We start from the raw sequence: 26,440 nt of genomic DNA, 5'->3' as shown, positions 1-26,440 counted from the left end.
AAAATACTTTTCACCCCACGTTAGTAGTTTCCCGGCATTAATAAAACCACAGAAGTACTATTTTACTTTCTTTTGATGACTTCAACTACACTTCAGTGTGGGTAACTGTGATTCGTCACCTGCTATTCATATTCGTGACGTCCCCAGAGTCTGAACAGTTTGCCTCAGTTGCCATTTTTGATTTGGTCTTTATTGAAAGTCATGAGCCCACGAGCGGAGGCCATTTTTCTTTTGGGCTGATTCTTGCGTTATCCCGGCCCTTTACCGTGTTTTGCCGCCATCTTAAATCCTGGCTCTGGCTTCAGGAGGACAGTGAAGCTTCCTCGATCATTTTGTGTTTGGGCGGTGGCTCAGTTCTCAAACGCGCGGGGAGAGCCTGGGAAAAGGGAAGCAGGCTTAAAAATTGAATTCCCCCCAGCTTCTGAAGTTTGGTTTACGTAACTTGCTTCTTTTTTAGTGTAAGTTTCCCCAACCAGGTACTACTCCGCCTGTGGCCCTGGATAGTAACAAAGCAAACAAAGCCCGAACCCAAACCCGCCACCATCATAGGTAAGAACGTGGAGCTTCTGTCACCTGAGGTGTTCCTTCATTTGAACTGAACTGTTTGCCCATCTTCTCTCCCCGCGTTTTTTTGCTTTGAGTTTTGAGTCTTTTCCGAAGCTTTCTCCCTGAGGTCGTACTTTGTTTTTATTGTTTTCAAAGAGCTGCTAAGTTCTGAAACATCACAGTACAGAAAGCCCGAGCTTTAAAGCGAAAATGTTCAGGAAAATTCTTCTTTTAGGACAAAATGGAGCTCAGTGCATAAGCTCGTCATTGGTATCAAATTATGTGGTCTGCATCCATATGTACAAATAGTGCTTTTCACGGACTATTTGGGGGGGTTGACTTAATGTCATTAATTCGGTGCATTCACCAAGTACTTGTTTTAAGCCATAAAGATTTGGCAGTAAATAAATAAATTTTTAAAAAACCTGAAAAAAAAAAAAAAAAAAAAAACTATCTCATAGGCCTTAATCACCCTGACATCTACTAGGTTGGAACCAGGAACAGTATTCAAGCAGTCTTAGCACTGCAGACTATACAAACAATTATTTGCTTTCACATTTCCCAGCCCCTCCCCCCTTTTTGGCCTGAACTAGTAATAAATCCTGTTGACACTTATTCTTGGGTCCTAGGTATAACCATATTTGTAAGTCAATTGACTGGTGTTAAAACTAGTATTCAAGTTATTGGGCCTTATTGCTCAAAGTGTGGTCCCCCTATTGGCAGCATCAGCAGAACCTGGGTGCTTGTTAGAATGAAGCTTCAGGCCCCACCCCAGATAGTCGGAATCCGAATTTTCTGGAAGAAGTGCTCTTTAAAAGAATGCTGATTCAGGACATGGGGCTAAAGGTATAGACAGTGTATTTTCAACCTGTGTTTCTTAACTATATTAACAATGCGTTATTAGTTGTTTTAAATGCAGTGGATGTTAGGCATGTTTTCCTCTGATTTTAGTTCATTGACTTGATGTCATGATTCCGATTTAGCATTCCAAAAAGCTGAAAAGAGAATTTGTTAGTCTGGTATGCTTTTATGTTACCCATTTCTATCCAAAATAGAGCTTTTTCTTCAAGTTCTTTTCATCCAGTTTACCACTTGTTTGCATTAATAAAAAGGTTATTACTATGCTTTCTGCTTTCTCATATCCTGTGTACATATTTTTACCTATTAAAAGTTGAACTCAAAAGTGTGCATGTGGACAGCAATTCATTATTGACTTGGAAAACTTTGGGTCATGCTTTACTAAAGCTGTTTGTGACACCTTCTTTTTTTCTTTGTTCTCCTTTAATGAGAAATCCAAATCAGGAGTTCTCAACTTTGGCTACATGTGTCAATCACCTGGGGAGCTTTTATCAGAGGCTAAGACTCACTGGATGGAATTAAGGAGCCAGTAAGATATTTGAGAGAATAGCAAATGACAGTCATGTTTCTCCTGTTTTCTGTTAGATTTTTTTTTCTTATGCTTTTAATAAAAATGTTTACGGTTTTGGAGGCAGTGAAGAGTATTGAATTGAGAATGTGTGAACCACCTTCCCAATAACTGATCAACCTGTCATGTATTTGTTCTGAGTTCTAAACAGGTTGTCTAGCTTTTTTTTTCCTTCCATCTATTAATTAGGACAAGAATAATGAAGATTGTGAATAATGAAGAATAATGAAATCTGTGACTATTTCACATTTTAATGAATACGTATATTCTTAATGTGAGAAGTATTACAGTATGATATTCAGTGCTTCCTATTTTCATTTATTTTGTATATTGTATATTCAGTAAAGCAGGGTGGGCAAGGAATTGAACTCTAGATAGGCTCCCTGAGTTCAAATTCTACCTCCTCTACTTACCAGCTATGTGGCTTTATGTAGATTACCTTCAGTGCCTCAGTTCCCTTGTTAACTTAGGGTTGATGTGAGGGTTAGATTATACAAGAAAAATATTTAAAACTGTGCCTAGCACATAGCTACAATTATGTAAGTATTAACTCATTATTTTTAAATTATTATTAAATCTTTGGTGTTAAAGTTTGGATTATGTATGCAAATTTACTTTGGAAAGTATTACAGTTTTATGAATTTTCAGGATATATACCTGTTTGAAAAAGAGAGTGACCTAAACATAGCAGACAGGGAAGAAACTTTTCTTTTTTTAACTAAAGAAACTTAAAAAGCTTTATTGAGATATAATAGTGATAGTGTATATATTTAAGGTGTACAATTTGATGTTTTTACAAGTGAACACTAAGGAAACCATCACCACGATCAAGTTAACGAATGTAACCATCACCCTGCAAAATTTCCTCTGGATCTTTTGTAACCTGTCTGGCTGCTTTCCTCTGGGCAACCTCTGATCTATTACTGTAGATAAGTTTCCATTTTCTAGGTTTTTGTCTAAAAGGAATCCTTCAGTTCATGTTTTTTGGGAGAGGAGATCTAGCATCCTTCACTCATAATTATTTTAAGAACCATCTTTGTTGTATCAATAGCTCATTCTTTTCTTTTTTTTTTTTTTTTTTTTTTGGTACTAAGACTTGAACCCAGGGTGCTTAACCACTGAACCACATCCCCAGCCCTTTAGGAGACAAGGTCTCCCTCGAGTTGCTTAAGACCTCACTAAGTTACTGAGTCTGGCTTTACTCTGGATCCTCCTGCCTCAGCTTCCTAAGCTGCAAGGGTTAAATGTGTGCACCACCATGCCCAGCTCATTCCTTTTTAATCATTTAGTAGTACCTCATTGTGGGATATTCAGTAATTTGTTTACTTGTTGAGATCTCTTTACATTGTTTTTTTCACTATGCCCAATTTCACATTGCTTTGTTCTTCTCTGGCTTATTTGAATTAGGGGAAAAAAAAGTCTAGTTATGTGATGATCAAGCCTTTGAGATATGGTGAAACCAAAAGATGACTGTGGTAAAACATGTTTGTGTTTGGGACTTCACCTTTGCTGTTGTGTAGTTTTTTCAATTCATCTTTTATGAATGATCCATGTTATGGCTTTTTAAAAATGCATTATGTGGTCCTGTTTTAGTTCAGGGGCTGAGCACTTCCTGCCAGGTTCTATCCCCAGAACTGACTGTGGGGGGGGGGGGGGATTGGAGAGGAAGCACAATGCATGTATTGACTTTTAGGTAGATTGTTATCTCTTGCTCTGTACATATGTAATCATTTTAAGCTGTATTAAATCTTTGAAGTCTGCTGTTTGTTTAATACTTTTTGGAGATCGAGAATGATAATCCATGCTCATTAGAAACCTACTAATTAGGTAGCAAAGTGGAGATTTATAAAGCCATGCCAGGAATGTCAAAAACTCCCCTTTGTCTATAGATAGAGTACCACTTATATTTTGAGTTGATATAAGTACATTTCTAAAGTGTTTTTGCTTCCATTATAGAAAAGTAGGGACTTGTGTTTTTTTATAGTGTTGACATTTTGTGCTTGAATAAATCAGAGCCTGTTTAAAATTGGATTTGACTTATGTTAATTTTAGGGTAATATAAAATAGTTGTAATGTCACAGACATAAAAGTTCAGTTATGTCACTGTTTTGAGTTATTCTCTAGTTAGAAAAGATTGGATATTTTTACAATTAAAAAAATACTTCTGAGTTGGGTGTGGTGGCACATGCCAGTAATGCTTACTACTTGGGAGGCTGAGACAGGATGCCAGCCTTGGTAATTTAGTGAGACTGTCTCAAAATACAAATAAATAAATAAGGGCTGGGGGCATAGTTCAGTGATAGAGTGCTTGCCTAGCATTCAGAGAGGTCTTCGATTCAATATCCTGTACTGGAAAAAAAAAAGTTTATTGATATATAATACAATACACTCTCTTGGTGTAACAGTTTTATGAATTTTGACTATTTCATTAAGTTGTTTAACCATCATTGAAATCAGATAAAAGAACAATTCTATCCCTCCCCCTACCAAATTCCCTCCTGCTACCCTTTGGAGTCATGCTCCTCCATCCTTCTACCCTTAGTACTCAATGATCTGATTTTTAAGATGATTGCACTGATGATTACTAGAAGTTTTTTTCCTTTGGTGAAGACAGCTGGAAAACACTCATTGTCACAATGGGTATTGGGTTACAAAGTGGATTAATTATGCTTGTGCCCTCTGCGTTCATGATTCTGTTAGGCTGCTGAGCGCCCACTGTGCATCAGGCACTGAGCCAAGTACTTACATATCTGATCTTGTATAATCCTCACAGGACCCATGAGGCAGAAATTATTATCCTATTTCATAGATAAGAAAACCAGAGACTGAGAGGAATTGAATAGAATGGGGTCACATGAAAAGGCAGAACTTTAAGGGCTGTGTTTCACTAGAAACTGAGGACATGACAGCACCACACGTGGGTGCCTATGTCTGCTTCTGATAAGGTATTATCTGATAATTAGATGCTGCCTATTAGTGAACAGTCCCGTGCATGCAGGGCCTGCTGGACTGTGACACAGCAGGAAGGGGAGGCCCAGATCATGGGTCACCTAACTGCTGTGAGGAAATAGGGAGACTCAAAGGCAGGACTGTTCTGTGGAATTAATCTTTGTAGAGGATCTCAATATTTGACTTATATTTAATAACAAAAGAAAAAAATTCTAATTTTTCATTGCTTGCATTATCTTCTTTTGATTGTTGGGAGGTTGTTTTGGTTTGTCTTTTTTACAAGAATACTTTGGCATTCACCATTACATGAATAATAGGAAAAGGTAGTTCATTTTTACACTGAAGTTAGCTTTTCACACTTTTAAGTGTCCAGTAAAACTTGGTCATTTGTCCTTTTTTTTTTTTTTTTGGTCTGTTGTTAAAAAATGTGATTCCTTCCTTAATACTGGTGTATTTGTTTTTGGTAATACAAGTTTGGTGATAAGGTTGGGAGGCAGCAGTGAAATTATTTCTTATTCTTGAATTATGGTTGTAACTTCAGAAGTTTTAGGGCCTTTGTCTTTTTCTATTTTAACTTTTGTAACTAATGAAAGTTTTTCAAGATATAGAAGCATAATAATTTTCTAGATAAAATTTGAAATGTAGAGATTAGAAGTCTTAGTCTAAAGTTAATTTCTGATATATAACTGAGTTGGTTGCTTTTGCTTGTGACACAGTTTGGCAGTGCTAAGAGAAAGACAAATGTGAATTTCAGAATGCCTACGTTTTTCCCACAGAGTAATCTAGGAGGTCACTGACTTTCTTTATTAGAGTTTATCTGTGCTGTGCATTGAAATGACAAGACAATCATGTGATATTATTTAATCTACTTCCATTCTTCCCCAAATTAATTTTCATAGGATCTTAGGATCTTTCTTTCCCCTCTCCGGACACACATGCACACATATTTTTGGTGGGGTCATGCATTATCAATGTGGCCTCTTGGAGAAAGAATGCCTGGAGTCCAGAGAGAGTGGGCTCAGGAGTGCAGAGTAGAGGACAATCTTAATTTGTAAAGGTTGTAATACACTTTAACTTCTCATCATGCTTATGTAAATCATATGCTTTCCTATATTTGAAAAATTGATTTTTTTGGAGGTTGTTCTGAATTTCATGAAATCTGGCAACATAATAAAAGTGCCACTGAACGTAGCCTGATGGCTCTTATAACAACGGCTTTTTTACATTTATGTTTAGACCCTAATACTGAGCTTGCTGTTCTCTCCAGAAAGCAACTTTGAGGACCTAGGAAGGTAATTTTTGGGGGGCGAGTGAACTGGGGGTTGAACTCAGGGATACTTGGTCACTGAGCCACATCCTCAGCCTTATTTTGTATTTTTTTATTCAGAGACAGGGTCTCAGTGAGTTGCTTAGTACCTCACTTTTGCCGAGGCTGGCTTTGAACTCATGATCCTTCTGCCTCAGCATCTGGAGCTGCTGAGATTACAGGCATGAGCCACTGAGCCCGGCTGTAGGAAGGTAATTTTTTAGGACACAGTTGCTTTGTGTGTGAGAGTGATGCACATTTGCTTTTTAATTATCAGCAAAATACGGTGTAGCAGAGCCTCAGGATGTTTGCAGATTTAAAACAACACACATGCTAATAATTCCTATTCAAGTGACTGTTAGAATGTTAGTATTTTAAAGACAAAAAAAATTAATGTGCTGAAAATCTTATCTTTATGGCCTAAATTCCAGCCATAACCTCTATCTGTTGTACATTATTGTTAATATGAAACACCCAGTGTATGAATTTATATTTGACTTACAACTCCTTCAACTTTGGCTGTATGATACATAAATTAACTGTTATTTATTGGGCTAGGGATGTAGTTCAGTGGCAGAGAACTTGCCAAGCATATGCAAGACCCTGGAATCTGTCCCTAGTACTGCAAAATACACATTATTTACTTATAGAAAGAGGTCCAGAGTGCTTTGACCTTGTTTTAAGAAGGCGTTAATGTAGAATTTGGGATTTGGAGACAGTAAATATGCATTAGATAAATAGATATGTCTAAAAATAAATTGTCTGTAAGCCACAGATTCAGTTGCATGAGTAGGCTTGATTCATTAAACTTTTGATGTGCCACACCCCAAGTATTAAAGAGGTCAGCGATGGACCCTACCCTCACAAAAAAAAACTTGTGGTGAAACAAAGAAGAGAGGCTAAGGACCAGAGTTACATGGAATCCAGAAAGTGTGAGGGCAGACTTGATGCAGGTGTAGCCCAGAGAAGGAGTGATTCAATCTGTAGATTCATAGAGAGCTCCGAGGAGCAGGTAGCATCTGAATTGGTTTTAGAGTATGACTTGACTTAGGGGAAAGAGGACATTCTGCAGTGCAGCATGCATGGGTGAAGGCAGTCATGTCTGGAGAAGCATGTTCAACATGTCAAGAGTAAGTTATGTGAAATTGCCTGTTCCTTGAGATAGAGTGTGGGCAGAGGCACCAGTGGAAGGGCCTGTGATGCTGTGGTAAATTCCACTCAAGAGTTTTGAATAGAAGGCTCTGACTTGGATACTGCTGGTGATGGTTTTGGGGATCTAGAAGTATAATGATGGAGACAGGAGGTATTTTAGGAGTCTGTGATTGTGGGGTATCTGCAGGATAACCCACTTTTTGGGGGGTGGGTGTACCAGGGATTGAATTCAGGGGCACTCAACTACTGAGCCACATCCGCAGCCCTATTTTGTATTTTATTTGGGGACAGGGTCTCACTGAGTTGCTTAGCGCCTCACAGTTGCTGAGGCTGGCTTTGAACTCCTGGTTCTCCTGTCTCAGCCTCCCAAGCTGCTGGGATTACAAGCATGAGCCACCTTGCCTGGCAGGATAACCCATTCTTTATGGTATGGGCCTCCTGACATCATGGTATGTTTCCGTCCATTTGGGCTGCTATAACTAAGTACTTAGACTGGGCAATTTTCAGACATTAAAATGTATTACTCATAGTTCTAGAGACTAGAAAGTCCAAGATCAGAGTACCAGCGGATGTGTCTGGTGAGGGCTTGCTCTCCGCTTCAAAGAAAGCACCTTCTTGCTGAGTCCTCCCATAAGAGATAGCACCTTCTTGCTGAGTCCTCACATAGAAGGGGCAAAATGGCTCATCTGAGCCTCTTTTGTAAGGTTGTCCCACACTTGAAGGTGGAGCCCTCATGATTTATCATTTCTGAAAGGCCTCGTCACTTACTATCACATTGATATTAAGTTCCAACAAAACGAATTTTGGAGCAGTACCTGTGTGCATTTCTCTATTGGATTGTTTTATTTTGGATACTTTTGCTAGGTATGTGTCTTGCAGATGTCTTCCCCCTGTTTATAGCTCCTCTCTTTTCCATTTTTTATGGTGTATTTTGATGAACAAAAGCTTTAAGTTTTCAAGAACTTTCATTTTGAAATAATTGTAGAGTCATAGGAAATTACAAAAATAGACAGGAAGGTCCTGTGTACCCTTCTCTGAGTTTCCTCCAGTGGTAACATCTTGCATAACCATAATACAAACATAAAAACCAGAAAATTAACATTGGTTTAATCCACAGAATTTATCACATGTATTAATTTTCTCTTTTCATGGGAGATAGAAGGGACCATCCTTGCCTGTCATCTATTCTGTCCTGCATGACAGGTAGGCTGTGTGCCTGTAATAAGTGAAGAGTATGAATTATCCTCAGATTCCCTGGTAAGTGGTTCTGTGTTGAGACTTCACACTTCTTAGGCTTTATGAAAGAACAGTGAGGAACATTCTCTCCTCCCCAGAGGAAGTAAGAAATCCACCATTGGCTGGTGAATATGGCACAGTGGTTGTCAGGGCATAAATAATAAAAGGGGTCAGGAGATTCCCCTGACTGTATTGTCTTGCCAGACCAGCTGAGTGGGGCATTTTACTCCAGGCACTCCCTTTGCCCAATTTTCTACTGGATTGTTTTATTTGGGGTATTATCTTTTTTTTTTTTTTTTGAGAGAGAGAGAGAATTTTTTAATATTTATTTTTTAGTTTTCGGTAGACACAACATCTTTATTTTATTTTTATGTGGTGCTGAGGTTCGAACCCAGAGCCCCGCGCATGCCAGGCGAGCCACCGCTTGAGCCACATCCCCAGCCCCTGGGGTGTTATCTTTTGCTGGTTATATATCTTGCAAACGTTTTTCTCTCAGTTTATGACTTCTGTTTTTTCATGGCATATTTTGATGAACAGAAGCTTTCATTTTTAAAAACTTTTTGAAATAATTATTGATTGTTTTGAAATAATTATTGATTTATAGGAAATTACAAAAAATGTTTAGGTGGGTCTTGTGTACTCTCCATTGAGTTTCTTCCAGTGGTATCATCTTTCATAAGTATACACAAACATAAAAACCAGGGCATTGACATTGGTTTAATTCATAGAGTTTATTAGATTTAATCAATTTTACATGCATTTATTTAGTTCTGTGCAATTTTATGTGTTTTATAGATGTGTGTATTCATGTATCCAACTCTGCAATGGATACATAGAACTGTTTCCTGGCTTCAGACTCCCACCTGCTATCTTTTTATAGCCACCCCCCCCCCGCCCCCACCTAACCCTGGCAACCACCAATTTGTTCTCCATCTCCATTATTATGTTAATTCAGAAATGCTGTTTAAATGGAATTATGTAGTATGTATCCTTTTGAAATTGGTTTCTTCATTTATAGCTTCCTTGAAATTCTTGTGTGTATCAGTACTTTTTTCCTTCTTTGCTAATATATTATGGTATAAATGTACCACAGTTTTTAAATCATTTACTCAGTGAAGGATATCTGTGTTGTTTCCAGTTTGACTAGTATGAATAAAGTTGCTGTGAATGTTTTCAAACAACATTAAACATATTCATTTTTTCATTTCTCTGGGATAAATTCTCAGGAGTGCAGTGTTTGGGTTGTATGGTAAGTGCATGTGTAAGATGTATAAGAAGCTACCAGTGTTTTTTCCAGAGTGACTCTACTTCTTTCACAGTCCTATCAGCAATATGGGAGATCTTTTTCTCCACTCCTTACCAGTATTTGTTGTTATCACTATTTTTTTCTTTGTTCTTCTGGAGGTGTGTGGAGAATCTCATTGTGCTTTTATTTTACATTTCTCTGATAGTTACTGATGTTGAATATTTTTTCATATGCTTGTTTGCTTTCTCTATATTCTCTTTGTTGACCATCTGTTTATATCTTTTGCCCATTTTCTAACTGGATTATTGGTTTTTAATTATTGAGTCTTGATAATTCTTTATATAATCTAGATAAAAATCCTTTTTTGGACATATGAAATATTTCCCTAGTTTGTAGAACCTTTTAACTTTAATATGGCCAAATCTACCATTCTTTTTCTTTATAGTTTATACTTTTTCAGTCTAGTTAAAAAACCCTTCCTTATTCTAAGTTCATAAAAATTTTCTCTAGAGGGTTTTAGTTTTGCACATTTGGGTTTTTAACTCCTCTACAATTGATTCTTATGTGTGACATAGAGGTCCAATTTTATTTTATTTTATTCTTCCAAATGGGTAGAATTAGATTTCTCTGATAGTTACTGATGTTATAGTTGTTCAAAGAACTACAATTTATTGAATGAATAATCTCTTCATTTCTCACTGATTTGCAGTGCTGCTTTTATGGTATGCCATTTTCAGAAATGCATGAATATTTATGTTCCTGTTCCATGTAGTCTATCCCTTTGGTCTGTGGTTAGTACATTGTTTATTTTTGGTAGCACTTGGAAGTTTTGCTGTGTCTGTGAAGACAAAATCTCCTCCTTTGTTTTTATTTCTGTTTCTCCTCTTGCAGAATTGTCTCTTTGCTCTTCTTCAGGTTCTGTGTTCAAGGCTGTGATTGGAACTGAAGTGAGTAGATCACAAGAGGAGGTCTTGTACATATCTGGTTCCATTTATTTCTAGTTGTCTTTTCATTTGTGGGATGCTAGTTCAAATGATATTTTAAATTCTACATTTCTGCCTGTTTCACAGAAATTGCCTTTATAGTTAATCAGTAAGCATGTTTGCTACATTTTTGTAGCTATTTTTTTGAGATTCAGAAGTTTCTTTTATTAATATATTTTTAATGTTTCTTTTTCTTCCTCTATTAATCTATCATCCTAGATGTGGACCTCCTATAAAAACTTAAGTAGAGGATATAACATATAATAAAAATAGTGATTGTATATGAAACATTAATTAGTCTTAGTTAATATATGTAAACATTAGATTATGATTTCCAAGCTATTTTAATGCACTTGTGTCAGTTTTATTGAAATATTCATGGAATTAAAAACTGAGGACTCAGTGGGTAAAAATGATCATGTGCTTTTCTTCAACTTCAGTTTTTAAATGTGAATTTTCTGATATTGAACCGCCTTATATTCCTCAGCTACCTCATTTGGTTCTAATTCTTTTTTAAGTAGGTTGGTATGGTCAGATTGCTACTCTTTGCTTAGAATTCTTACCTCTGTCTTGGTGTGTAGAATTGACTATGGTTTTCATTTCCTTCACTGCCCTTGTCTTTTGCTATAAGGGGTCCATAAAATGAGTTTGGGGGTGGGGAGGTAGTTTCCCTCCTGGTCTCTTCTCTGGAAGAATTTGTATGCTGGCAGTATTTTGTCCTTGAACTACTATTGAATTTTGGATGGCAGAATTTTAGAAATTGAAGAGACCTTAGAGGTCAACCTGTTCAATCTCATGGTTTTGTTGAGGCAGGAAGAATTAAATGGGAGGCTCAAATCCATGGGACACTTTTCACCATATTCTCTCTCAGCAGTTCTACCCTTATGGAAACTTGACTTCTGAAATGAAGGAATTGGTCATTTTATTATCTTAAAACTCATGGCTCAAAGCCTTTGCATTGAAGGCCATGCAAACCCATGTAAGAGAGGCTTGGAAAATATCACATTAGCCCTGGTCTCTTAGTTTTGTAGGTACATTTGGTTAAGAATGGAGAGAAGGCAGGGTGCAAGGGAACAGGCATTGATAGCCCATGGGCATCATGTAGAGCTAGCAGGTCCATCTCTGAGTAGCTCTGGGTAGGAACCATCTGCCCAGAGGGGTACTGCCTACTGTAATAATGGAAAATAATATCAAATAAGTATTATGGTATTTTTATGAACATTGCTAAAGATTAAGTAAATTTTTGGAAATTATTCCTAAAAACAGCAAAAATGAAACGGTTGTGGCATGAGTGACTCAGTCCCATTTATCTGGAACATTTTTTCATTGATCAGACATCTCTTGAGCACCCTCTAGTGTTACACACTCCTGAGGGCTGCTCACATCTGAGAATATCCTCCTACCAACAGCAAGTGTGATTTCATTGCATTTGGGGTTTAGCAAATTGGATCAGTTCATTTCAGATTTCAGTTTACCGTTTAATCCATTTTTAGCACCTGTACCTAATGCTGTAGTTAACTAAAGGAAATATGCTTCCCTTATCTGAAATAACTTTAACAAATATGCAAGCTCAAGGTCTGTGCAACTGTCCAGATGCGTTATGTTCTTTTTCTTGATAGAATTCAGTTATTTATATTTTACATATGAATTTCTGTGCCATGTTACACTGCATAGTAATAAATTAACTCAAAATACATTTTAACTGTAGAGTTTTGTTTCTTGCTCTCCTTTGGTTAGCAGAGGAAAACTATTATTCCACTGGCTTTATTTGAAGTTATGCTCTGCCCTGAGAAATAATCTCTTGGCAGGGATGAGGTAGTTTTTGGGAGAAGTTCACACCCATCTTGATAGCCCAGATAGCCATTGACCTTGACTATTTTGTGTGTGACGCTTGGTGTTTGCCCTTTGTGGGCTGAACAAGACCCTCCCTAGTCCTTGGCTAGGCTGTCAGCTGTCAGACTCTGGCCTGGTCCCATAAGTTCTTATTAGAGGAATACGTAGTAGAGCTAGAAGTAAATGATCCAGAAAGATCTCTTTTAGCTCTAAAATTGTGATTTTGAGTTTCCAAATGTGGAAACAAGAGGAAAAAAAAAATATGCCTTGAGTCAGAGTACCTCATGATTTAAAAAAGGAAAAAAAATATTCAAAATATATTGTCCTCTTTTTCCAGGTAGCCTGTTTTACTTTAGATTATATTATTTTATATGAAATATTTGCTTTTTACTTCTAGATTCCTACAGATCATATTTTTGAGATTTGGCTTTGATGATACTTTTTGAAGAATCCAAAATTCAAAAAGAAATGTAGTTGGGCACCATGGTACATGCCTGTAATCCCAGTTACTACTGAGTACAGTAGGCTGAGGCGGGGGATCACAAATTGCAGACCAGCCTTAGCAAATTTACAAGATCTTGTCTCAAAATAAAATATTATAAAGGACTGAGGATGTAGCTCAGTGATAAAGCATCCCTGGGTTCAGTCCCTGTCCCAAAAAAAAAAAAAAAAAAATAGTGAATGTAGCTGCTCTAGCTTTGCTGATAAGACACACACACACACACACACACACACACACACACACACACCCCTTATTGTGAGTTAAAAATGTAACCCTCACTAATGTGGCAGATATGGTTTAAAATCCTTGCCTCAGCCTTCTGTGTGGTCTGCCTGTCCTTCAGAGAAGGAAGAATGTTTGGAAAAACCTGCCTATGATTAAAAATAAATAAATTAGATCACATAAGCTTCACCTTTGATTGGATACTTGCTGACAAAGCTCTCCAAGCTCTGTCCCCCTTCTGTCTAGCTGATCCATCTGATAATGTTTCAGGTGTCCCTGTCCCCATGAAGGGATTCCCTAATTTTTTAGCAAAGTCATTTAAGCTTGATTTAATACATTTAAAGGGACTAATTTTATGTTTATCAGACTCAAATAATGTAGTTTTAAAGATTTATCTAAAGTTTTCAAGATAACTTTTATAACTGTTTTCAAATTTTTTTGATTTTCCAGAAGCTTTTTTCCCCCCATTTATACCTGTGTCTAAAATGAGCTCGTTAAGATGAAGAGGAATATAATTAAAATTTTTCTAAATCATATGCATTTTGCTATTCAAAGAATTAAAAGTAATAACTAAAATGATTTAGGGTTCATATAAAGATATTTTTGTCCATTAAAAAATTGGGTTACTAGGTTTTTTTAAAAAATCACTAAATTCATCAGATTTTTTAAAAAAATAACTATTGACTAAATAATAGTAATTGTTAATGCTCATAGGAAGTCTACTGTTTATAAATCAATATATTGAGTGTTTTTATATGTCTCTCTCTCTCTCTTTTTTTTTTTTTTGGTACCTGTGGCTTCCTATATAAGCTGTATCCCCCGCCCTATATGTCATTTTATTAGTCCTTTCAATAATTCTGAGTTAAATGTTACTAATAAATACTATGTTTCATAAATCATTCAGGATACAGAAATAAGTGCTTTTCTCACTTAAAAAAAAAACCCCACACACTCTCAAACTGTTCATTACATGATAATCACACATAAGAGTGACTACTGGACACTTGAAATATGGCTGGTTCAAACAGACATGCTAGAAATATAAAATACCCTATTTGAAACACTTGGTTAAAATGATAAGAATGTAAATTTTTTATATTAATCACATGTCAAAATGCTAATATGTTATATTGGATTAAAATATTATTGACGTCAATTTCACCTGTTTATTAGGTACATCTATTAAGAAACTTAAAATTACATTTGTGGCTTGCATTATATTTCTGTAGGACAGTGTTGCTGGAAAAGCATCTGTGAACAATTTTTTTTCTATACTGCAGATTGAACCCAGGGACACACATGCTATGCAAGCACTCTGCTACTGAGTTACATCCTCAGCTGTATACACAACATTTCAACAGGCAAGTAGTCCCAGGCACAAGGCTTATGAATGATGTCATCCATCTCACTCCTTCCTTCCTCTGTGTTAGCTCACTTTATCTTGTTCTTCAGGTTGGGGCCAAGTTTAACTTAAGAATTGGGTTTTCATTTAACTCTAAGTTATTTGGCCATATTTCTGCTATTTATTACTGCATATTTATTACTGCTGTTGTTAATATTATTGATCTTAATGAACATTAGAAGGAGCTTTTGTTTCCTTTAATTCCTGTGCCTCCACTACCTACATCCACTCATACACACACATTCCCCTTTCTTCTAATGTCATAAATGTAATATTTTTAGGGCAAGATTCAGTATTTGCTATCATGACTATAAATGCTAGTCATAATTGTGTGTTAACTATTTTGGGCAGGGATCTCGTTTATCCTGGGATCAGTAATTGCCTAGTTATTTCTCATTTACGTAGCTTTCCATGGAACTTTCCTAAGGAACTCCAATTCATGTTCTCTGCTAATTGCCCCAAATTTATCAGCATCTATGCAGACATTTCAGGATATGCCACTCCTGGAACCTTGCAACGTCCTGTTCCAGTGGTTCTGCTTGTCCCCACAGCTCTCATGCAGGGATCTCCTTTTAGAATCCTAGGTTTTCCTCAAGTCTTCTCCTATCTTGGCCTTCCTATTTCCTACATCTTCCTCTTTTTTGGTTAATTTCCTCATTTTGGTGCAGCACATCTTTGGTAGCTTCCTGAGAAGGGATGCAGGGGACATAACATTTTTAAAGACCTTGCATGTCTAAAAATGTTTTCTTTTTTTTTCCTTATGTTTAAATGCAGTTGGAGCTTGGAAACAATTTTCTTAGACTCTTGAAGATATTTCTCCATAGGCTTTTAGCTTCCAGAGTTGCTTTGGGCAATTTGGAGCCAATTCTGACACCTGATCCATTGTATTCTCTGCTTTCTGTCTCCACCCACCCCTCAAATTTGTAAGATTTGTCCCTAGTGCCTAAAATTTCACTGATATATGCCCAAAGGTGGGTCTGTTTTCATCCTGAATTTTATGTGCCACTCCTCCTATACTGGTCCTTTAATTTATTCTCTTATTTTTCATCTTTTTCAATTTTGTTGAAGTTTCTGAGAGATTTACTCAACTTGAACTTCCAACTCTTCAAGTAAATTTTTTTTTTAATTTCAGCTTTTATACTTTTAATTTGTCATTTTTCCACAAGTTTTCTTTTTTAAAAAGTAATTTTTGGCTTCATTTATGTCATTTTTTTAAATCTTCGTAACAATAGCATAAAGAAAATGTTTCTTCCTTCACAGTCTCCTTTTTAGCAAGTAATATTTTCTGCTTGTTTGGCAGAAAATGACTATATTTTGCCTTACATGATAGGTGATTCCTGTTTATTTGTATTAGAGAATGGGACATGAAAATGATGACTAGAATTTCTGTATATGGGTGTGGGGCTTGTGGTTGTGGACTTCACTTTAGCCATCTGTCTAGGCTGTTTCATTGGGGAACCCCTGATGTCAGTATTTTTGGATCCTGCCTTTAGTTCAGTCCAGTTCCTGAATGAGGAGGTTTCAGTTTCCCATCTGGAGTATCTAGGCAGGATAGAGTGGCATGTGGGCTGGGAAAGGTCTCCCTCTGTAAATATTTCCGAATACTTTTCTTTTAGTAGGGTAGCCCTACCTTCTACTATGTCTATTGTTTTCCAGTCCACAGAGCCTCTGACAGAACACAATAAAGGGTGTACTTTCCTTTTTATTGTCAAATAAAACTTGATTGTGGAGATATAACACATTTTGTTTATTCATTCATTATTGATTGACATTTGGTTTGTTTTCAATTTGTTTATTGTAATTATGCTACTATGAACATTCCTATGTAAATTGGACATAATATTTTTACTTTTGTTGGATACATACCTGGGAATGGAAATCTTGGATCATGTGTCAACTCTAACTTTTTAAAGATATAAAATCAATATTTTTAAATATTGATTTTATATCATTATTTAAAAATATTGGTAATTCTATATACCATCAAGGAGCAATCCTAAAATAAAATTAAGAAAACAATTCCATTTACAACAGCATGAAAAAGATCGCTTAGGAATAAAAACAGCAAAATAGGTACAATATTTACATACCAAAAGTCATAAAACATTACTGGAGCTGGGCACAGTGGCACATACCTGTAAATCCCAGCTATTCAAGAAGCTGACGCAGGGGAATCACAAGTTCAAGGCCAGCATGGGCCATTTAGCAAAAGCCTGTCTCAAAAATAAGTAAGTAAATAAATAAAAAAGGCTGGGGTTACTTAGCGGTACGTGTCCCAAAGCTCAATCTCTAGTACTGAAAAAGAAAAAAAAAAAAAAAAAACTTCAAAAAATTACTGAGAGAAATTAAAGACAAGGAAATGAGACAACATCCCATGTTCATGGATTAGAACAACTTAATACTGTTAAGGCAGCAATACTTACCAAACTGATTTACAGATTCAGAACAATTGTATCACAATTTCCAGCTGACTTTATAGAAATTGATAAACTTATCTTACATTGTATATGAAAATGCAAGGGATCTGGAGTAGCCAAAACAATACTGAAAAAGACTCACACTTTCTCCTTTTAAAAACTTAACACAAAGCTAAAGCAATCAAAACCATGTGGCACTAGCATAAGAGTGGACATTCAGATCAATGGAATAAAATCAGGACTCCAAAAATGGCATCTTATTTATTGACAACTGATTTTAAACAACTGATTTTCAGCAAGAGTGTGAATACAATTTGAAGTGGAAGTAGTTCTTTCAATAAATGGCGCTAGGAAAAGTGGATAGTCACGTGCAAAATAATAAACCTGGTCCCTTATATCATACTACATACTAAAATTAACTCAAAATAAAATAGAAACCTAAAACTAAACAAGAAAACAAAGGTATAAATTGTGTGACCTTGCATTAGACAATAGTTTCTTAGATATGATACCAAAGCACATATGACAAATAAAAAAATAGTAAATTGTATTTCATTGAAATTAAAAGCTTTCATACTTCAAACCAAAAAGAATAAGAAAATATAAAACTGGCAGATAAATACATGAAAAGATGCTTATCATCATTACCCACCAAAGAAATGCAAATAGAAACCACTATGAGATATCATCTTATACCTTCCTGAATTTATTAATTCTAATAGTTTTTTAATAGTTCATTGATGTTTTCTATATTTAAGAACATGTTATTTGGAAATAAAATAGGTTTATCTCTTTTTTCCTAACTTGGGTGCCCTTTATTTCTCTTTCTTGCCTGATTTCCTTGGCCAGAACCCTAGTACAGTGTTGGATAAAAATGGCAAGAGCACAGATATTTTTGTCTTTCCTCATCTTAAGGGGAAAAAACATTTAGTCATTTATCATTAAGTATGATTTTAGTTGTGGATTTTTCATAGATGTCTTTAATCAGGATGCAGAATACCCTTGTATTCCTATTGTGTGTGAGTGTTTGTGTTTAAATGAAAAGAGTGTTTTGGAGTCCATTGCAGTGGTACATGCCTGAAATCCCACAACTCTGGAGACTGAGACAAGAGGATTGCCAGTTCAAGGTCAGCTTGGGCAATTTAGCAAGACCCCCATCTCAAAACAAAAAATAAAAAGAGCTAGAAATGTACTCAATAGTAGAGTACCCTTGGGTTCAATTCCCATTACTTAAAAAAAATTTTTTTTTAATAGTGTTTTGGGTTTTGTTGTTTATAATTATTTTGTGTTTGAGATGATCATGTGCATTTACCCCCTTTATTCCATAAATATATAATGTGTTTAATTACATGTATCAAAACATCCTTTTATTCCTTGGTTAAATCCAATTTGTTCTTAGGGTCTAATCTTTTTTATATATATTTTTATATGTTGGCTTATTAATATTTGTTGAGGATTTTTGTGTCTTCATAAGGGATATTAATGTAGTTTTCTTACATCTTTATCTGGTGTGGTATTGGTACAAGACTAGTCTCTTGTACCAATTTGATTTGAGGAGTTTTCCTCATGATTCTATTTTTTTTTTAGGTGGGAAAAATAAAGTCCAAAACCTATTTTTATTATAATGTATGTAGTTAGAATAATACTGTGAATCATTACATACTTCTATATAAATGTCACACACACACACACATATATATATATATATATATATATGTATATATACATATATATATATATAATAGTTTACATGAATACATTTAAAAGTATGTAGAATTCGAGTAAATACAAAAAGTACATAAAAAATTGACATGCACATCATTTGTATACATGACGTAACTCATCTTTAGCAAAATGTAAAACTCCCCCTAAATTCAAAATATTACTTCATTAAAATGTTAACATTTTTTACTTTTTTTGTGTGTGTATGTGTGTTGATTTTTTTAAAAAATTTTTATTGTTGGTTGTTCAAAACATTACATAGTTCTTGATATATCATATTTCACACTTTGATTCAAGTGGGATATGAACTCCCATTTTTACCCCGTATACAGATTGCAGAATCACATCGGTTACACATCCGTTGATTTACATGTTGCCATACTAGTGTCTGTTGTATTCTGCTGCCTTTCCTATCCTCTACTATCCCCCCTCCCCCCCTCCCCTCCCCTCTTCTCTCTCTACCCCCTCTACTGTAATTCATTTCTCCCCCTTGTATTTTTTTCTATTTTTTAAAAGAATTTTTTAATAGAATTCTATTTTTTAATAGAATTAAACCTTTTAAAGGTTCAAAATTATTTCTTTAACCACTTGGTAGATTACTCCATGGAGGCTATCTAGGTTTGTGCTTTTCTTTGTGAGCAGTTTTTAAGTTACTAATTCAACATAGTATTTTGGTTAAGGACATTTATAAGAGAATATTCATTTTACCAACACATATGATGTTTTATTTATTCAGTCAGTTTTTCTTATAAGATGTTCAAATAAAAAGAAAGCTTATGTAATTATGAGTTTCTTTTCTCTTCTCTTAAAGGTCCTATAATTGCTGTGGAGAATCTGTAAGCCATGGCATCTAAGAAATTTGCTGTTAAAGTAAGTATTGTTTGATATAAGCCTTCTTTAAAATAATTGATCACTTTCTAATATGAGTGTGTTAATTGAAAATTGAGTGTTATTTCTTTTCTTTACATTTGGGACTCTGAAAATTTTAAGTACATTAAAATTTGTATTTTAACAATGAGATAGGAGGAGAAAATTAATAGTTCATATAGTTACAAGGAGTTCTTTGCTTCAAGTTTTTTGTGTAAGATGCTTTTTTTGTAACTTCATCCTTCATATTTCATGTCCATAACATGATTTCTGATTGTGACAAAGCACATAAAATGTCAGAATAAGATAATCAGGCAACAGATGCTGTTTCTGGGTTCAGGAGAGTTCTTTTGTCTCTCTGTCAGGAGAGTTCTCTTGTTTTGGTGTCCTCTTTCATTTTCTTCTTTTAAAAATATCCCTTTTCTAATCTCCTGATGACTGGGAGTGAGACCTTCTCAGGTGTGGCAGGATGGGAGGATTATGTGTGGGGAAGAAGAGGTGAAAATTTGATAAATTGTCAGTGTATGCTCTTAAAGATGCTTCCATACATGTTGGCTATTCTTTAGATCATTTTCTGCATGCTAATGTTATCTTAAGTACCAGTGTAAAATCTCAAAATGTAAATTATAGTTGTTAGTTTACAAATAAGAAACTTTTTAATATTGTTAGTTTATCTTATTTTTAACCAAGTCAGTGTTTATTCAGGTTTACTAACATATTTATAAATCATTTGTCCTTTAGTATTTCTTTCTACAAGGATGAATTAATGAGGAACTTCCACTGTTTGTCTAAAAATGTATTCTTATCTTACTCTAAAAAGATATCAAGTTGATTTTGGAATTCTATGTTGAGCTTTAGTTTTTCCTCAGCATTTAAAAGATATTTTTCATCATCTTCTGATACCTGCTATTGCTACTGAGAAATGTTTTCATTTTCTACTCATGTTTAAAAATTACATGAAACTTAGTGGTTTAAAACATCAGCCATTATGCTTTCTGTCATAATTGTGCAAGTTGCCTGGCCTCAGTTGGGTGGTTTCTCCTTTTGATGTTGGTTGGGACTGCAGTTATCTAGAGAATTGATTTAGTGGAACTTCAAAGATGTCATGTTCACATGCCTGGCAGTTGGTGCTGGCTGTGGTTAGAATCTTACCTGGGTCTGTTGATTCTTCTCATCCACATGGCTACTTTGTGTGGTTTTGGCTTCTCCTAGCATGGTGTTGTGAATCTTGCAGTAACAAACAAGTTGCAAGAACAAAAAAGTGTAATTCACCCTCCGAAGGCCTAGACTCAGAAGTCTCAGCTGTCACCTCTGTTGTATTCTACTGGTCAGAATAGAGGCTAGTCCAGAGTCAAGGGCAGCTGGAACTCCTGAAGAGAGAAGCATCGTGTTCTCTGCTCATAGGAAAGGGGAGAATCACTGGGCTGCATCTATGGAGACTAGTCACCACAGAAGTCTTATGTTGGCATAATGTCATTTCTTTTTTGGTTATGTGTCTTTTCTTTCTGGTTGCACTTAAATTTATATTTCTGTCTTTGATGTACCACATTTTCATTTTGAAATTTCTAGGCATAGACTTGTTTTTATTTATCTGTTTTGGAATGTAATATGCATTTTCAATTTGAGGACTTAAGTCTGTAATTTTGAAAAATTCTCTACCATTTTTTCTTCATGGATTGTTTCTCACGAATATGTTCTTTTTTCAGAACTTTTATTCTAACTTTGTCGGATAATGCCACGTGACTATTTCTTAAGTGCTGTGTAAGTGAAATTAACTTGTTCAAGTTTGAGTCTCTGTAAGCCATGTGCTCAGAAATGGACTGGGCTTCTTGCAAAGCTTGTCCCCATCCTGCCCAGGTCCTTGTTATGTCAGAAATGAGTCTTGATTTCAAAGACATATATTGACATGGAAGAATCTACCACTATATTAACCCTATCTTGTAGCCACATCTGCAAGTCTGGGAGTCATCTTTCCAGATCATGGGAGGCAGGGGAGCTACCTCAGCCAATAGTATTAAGCTCACAGGGTAACAATAGCACAAATTTCTGACATATTAGATTGAAGATTCTACACATCCCATTGTGATTATATCCCTGCCACTGATCACACAGGCAGGGGTGTACTTCTTTCCTAATCATGTCACTTAAAAGCATCATGACCCAAGAATTAGAATCCCTTTCTCACTCACATGCAGTCTTGCCAGATAGCTTCGTGCTGCCTGAGAATGTCAAAGGCAACAGGGTACATGCCTTCACCCCAGTTCATGCTGTCCCAATAGGCTTGTGTGAGTGTTGTATGGCTATTGCCCTTTCCTTTTTTTCTTCCCTTTATGTTGCTTCAGACCTCCTGTAGTTCATTAAACTCTTTTTTAACTGTATTTAATATGATCGTTAACTTGTTTATTTTTAGTGACTATATTTTATCTGCAAAATTTATATTTGGTTATTTTTAATAATTCATATTCTACCAGCTCTTTTTATACATACTTATCTGGTTTCTTTCAGTATATTTTCTCCTTTTATCTTTATGGTAATATTAAATTTATTTTATAGTCTTTTTTAGATTAGTTCTGTTATTTCTACTATTATTTACTAGATGTAGGATAAATTGTTCATTGAAATTGCTGGATTGTTCATGTGTTTGTAATTTATGATTGTGCGTTCATTTTCAGTGATACCCTACACACACACACACACACACACACACACACACACACACAGAGGTGGAAAGCCCTATGAGTTCTGCAGAGCCGTTGAATAGTTTCAAGTTTACTTCTGCTGGAGCCATTGGCATTTCAGTGGTTTTAGACCAGCCATTATATTAATTTCATGACTTGGGATTCTTCCACCTTATAGGTGGTATTAATTTAAAATCCACAATAGGGTAGGGTATAAGCTGGTGGGGTTTTTTGTATCTTGCCGACATTCCCTCACTTTCTTGCTGTTCCTTCTCCACCTAAGGTCCTGGATGAATGCTAAATTTCCATATTGCTTTTGTTTATTGGTGAAAAGAAACTCTTAAGTTGTATTTTCAAGAGGGCAACCATTTCTCAAGGGATGAAGTAAGAAGCTCTATTGAATAACTCCTCTCCCAAGAAATGTATAATTTCAATGATGGACCCTATTTATCCATATGCACCAGAGAGTATTACATGAGGATATGTATAAATGGAGTACTTATTTACATACCAATTGTTGTATTATGTCCTAAAGAACTACAAGTTGAAGTTCTTCATATCTTCAGGCTTAACTGAAGTGGGCTTCTTCCCCAGCCTCTTTCTCTTTTGTGCCTCTGAGACACTAGAATACCAGTCACTCCCCCTTCCTGGCTCTTATGTCCTTGTTCTAAACATCCTGATAGTCAGGTTTGTACCTTCCAAGGGTACTTATTGTTAAATACTCTTAGGGGCTTATTAATTTTTCAGAGAGCCAATTTCTGGCTGTGAATATTTGAATATTTCTGGCTTTGAAAACAAATACGTGGAATACTTGTTTTGTATTTCATCAGTTTCTGTCTTTATTATTTCCTTGCTTGGGTCAATTTACTTTTCTTTTTCTACCTTTTTAATGTAGAACCTTAAGTCATTGAAACCAAGCCTCCCCTTCCCCAATATATGTACTTAAGGCTATAAATTTCTTTTAAGCATTTCCTACTTTAATTGTATCCTTCATGTTTTGATAGGGGTGCAGTTTAGGTAGGAATTTTGTTATTTAAATCAAAATAATTTTAATTTTCATTGTGATTTTATTTTTTCTCTATTGGTAAAGTGTATTCTCTAACTATTTGAGAATTTTCTAGTAATCTTTTTTTTTTTTTTTTGGTGTTTAATAAAGTTCCTCTGTCTGTTTTGGTAAATGTTCTGTAAGAATGTTAAAAATGTGATGGTTGTCAGTTACAGTGATTGTTATATACATAGATGGATAGAGTTGCTAATTGTATTGCATAAATCTTCTATATATTTACTAGTATTTTTGTCTACCTGTTCAATCAGATGTGAGAGATCTATTAAAATCTTCAGTTATGATTTTAAATTTATGTATTTTCTACTTTTAGTTTTATTGGTTTTGCTTTGTATATTTTAAGACTGTATTAATAGAAATGCACAAATTTATAATTACCTTAGCTACTGAATTAAATATTTAATAATTATGCCATATTTTATGCCTTTTTATCTCTAGTAATACTTTTTAGTCTAACGTTTGCTTGTCTAATATTAATATAGCCTATATTTGAGATCCATCAACCAAACCTGAGTTGCTACTAGGTTCCCAAATCCTATCAGTCAGTAAGTCCTACCCAGGTGCACAAAACTTCCAACTATCATTCCACTGTTTTAATTGTGAATGGACAAGAGTTTCAGCACAGGTTTAAGAAAAACTTGAAATATGAGGGACAGAGAATAAAATGAATGAACAAATTTAGAAGCTCAGAAAGGAAGATTTTACACTTATTTGTGTTCCCAGAGCAGAAAAGAAGCTATTATAACTATGAAACAAGGTCATTGGTATGAACAAAAGAAATAAATGAGAATAAGAGCTCTTACCAGTTACAAACATGATAGAAATAAAAATTCAATAAAATATGATGAGACTATCAAGGAATACTGCTCAAAAAAGTAGAATGAAAGATAACAGATTTTAAAAAACAGAGAAAAAAGAAAATTAGAGATTCAGTCTTACTTAATATGAAAAATGGAAGTTCTAGAAAGAAAATAGTAGAGAGGAACATTATGGAAAAAAAAAAAACAATAAAATTGACCAGAAATGAAGGACACAAAGTTCCTGTTTGAGAGGATAATGAGCAAGTACCCAAAAAAGTCAACAAAAAAGAGTGTGCTAAGACACATCATCTAAAATTTAAGGACACTGAGAATTTAGAGATGAAAAGAAAAAAAAAATCACAGAGAATTGAGAATTAGAACAGCCTGCTCAACTGCAATAGATAGGAAATAGTAGTACCAACCTTGAATACTAATAGAATACCAAGAAAAATGGTTTCCAACACAATTCACTTTGCAGCCCAGTTTTTATTAAATAATGTTATGATGGAATAGAGACATTTTCAGAAATGCAAAGGTTTTGAAAATTTCCATCAGATGCTTTATTTTAGAAAGGATGTAGTCTTCAAATATGGCAGAGTAAACAGAATCAGGTGGGACCCATGAAATAGAGAATTCAACAGGTAAGGACTGAAGCAAATTCCATGATGATCACTGCTGTGTCAAGCCTAGAAAGTACCATTCTGATTAGGTTCTATGAAAGAATGTCTTCCACAAAAAGTGAATTGAATAAAATACCTCTTGTAGTTAAGGAAGAGACGTTTTTCTTTTTTTCAGGCCTGTTGGAGAGCCTAGGAAGATTTAATCATTTGAATATAGGAACCCCCCCCCCCCCCCCACAAAAATAAAAAGAAAAAGGAAAAAGAAAAAAAATGATGCAACTATTTTAACACTCTAAGTAAACAAAAGATTGTGCAAGATAGGAAAGTAAGCATAGTACACTACATGGCTTGGCTTTTAACAATAGTTAATGTTTCATAATATTGTGAACTCCAGGGTGTGGAAGGTTGGGATGATGGTTGTAAGTGTTGAAGTCCTCTTTTTCATAGATTACATATAAAACTGCAATGACAAGAAATTGTAGTGTAAACACAGTATGTAGAAATGTGGAAAATACGATATCAAATAGCTTAGTTTTCAGTGTAATTGCCTCTAGTACAAGTAGTAGTGGGGTCTGTTGGGGCCTGTTTTTGATATGTCATTACAATCTGTCTATACTTTAAAATAAATCTTAAGTGGATACAATTTTAAAGGAATTAATATACGCAGAATTTTTATATGGATGTACCTATTTTCAACTAATCTGGGTTGAAAAATACTTGAATATTTAATAAAATAAAACCTAGAGCATGGTTTCCAAAGTAACAGAGTAACTGATGAATTCCAAATATTTTGCTACTGGCATCTGGGTTGCTTATTCTAATACACCCCTGGACTAGTATTAATTTTCCATGAGAACAATTTAAGCTTTATCAAATGAAGAAAGATTCTCCTAACCTTCTTGCATGTAAGTCTTCTTTCTCCTGGTCTCTGTCTTTTCAACTGCTGTGTGTATAGCCTTGAACTCCTTCCTATAATTGCCTCCTAAATTTCCAGGAAAAGGCAACAGTGCTTGAGATAAGAGTCCTTGGGATTTGCAGCTTTCAGGGTTTCTTGACATCTGGCAGGGGTATGTCTTATTCTTTAGAGATTTGTCTCAGTTGAAAGAAGTGGTAGTATTAGGCATGTGTTTCTACAGACTTCCATAGCACTCCTCTTCTCAAAATTTGTACCCATCTCAATTTTTAGATGTTTTTATTAATATATTACAGTTATACATTAAAATGGGGTTCATTTTGGCATAATCATACATGTATGGAATATAATTTGCTTCTTTTCAGTCCCCAGTACTTCCTCTTCCCCTCCCCTCCTTCCTTCCAGTATTCCCCTTTCTTTACTGACAATATTGTCAAATTTCCAAAATTATAAAATTCTAGAGTAAGGGAAAGGTCTAGACCAGATGAGGTTTGCAAATTACAGTTCCCATGACAGCTGCTTGTATTTATAAATTAAGTATTATTGGCCCACAGCCA

The 26,440-nt window shown here is 35.2% G+C and overlaps 1 protein-coding gene across 1 annotated transcript in view; it reads left to right on the top strand.

Annotated features, from left to right (window-relative positions):
- The first annotated feature begins 384 nt into the window (after positions 1 to 384).
- Slx4ip (SLX4 interacting protein) overlaps positions 385 to 26,440 on the top strand; it is a 208,250-nt gene continuing 182,194 nt past the window's right edge. Inside the window, exons 1-2 of the mRNA XM_076851513.1 lie at positions 385 to 549; positions 19,754 to 19,812. Of these exons, the coding sequence (XP_076707628.1) occupies positions 19,786 to 19,812 (27 nt within the window). The 5' untranslated portion in view covers positions 385 to 549; positions 19,754 to 19,785. The remainder of the gene's footprint in view (positions 550 to 19,753; positions 19,813 to 26,440) is intronic.

The sequence above is a fragment of the Callospermophilus lateralis genome, chromosome 3 (assembly GCF_048772815.1).
Source record: "Callospermophilus lateralis isolate mCalLat2 chromosome 3, mCalLat2.hap1, whole genome shotgun sequence".
NCBI classification, from domain to species: Eukaryota; Metazoa; Chordata; class Mammalia; order Rodentia; family Sciuridae; genus Callospermophilus; species Callospermophilus lateralis.
This window is presented reverse-complemented; position numbering and strand designations above follow the sequence as displayed.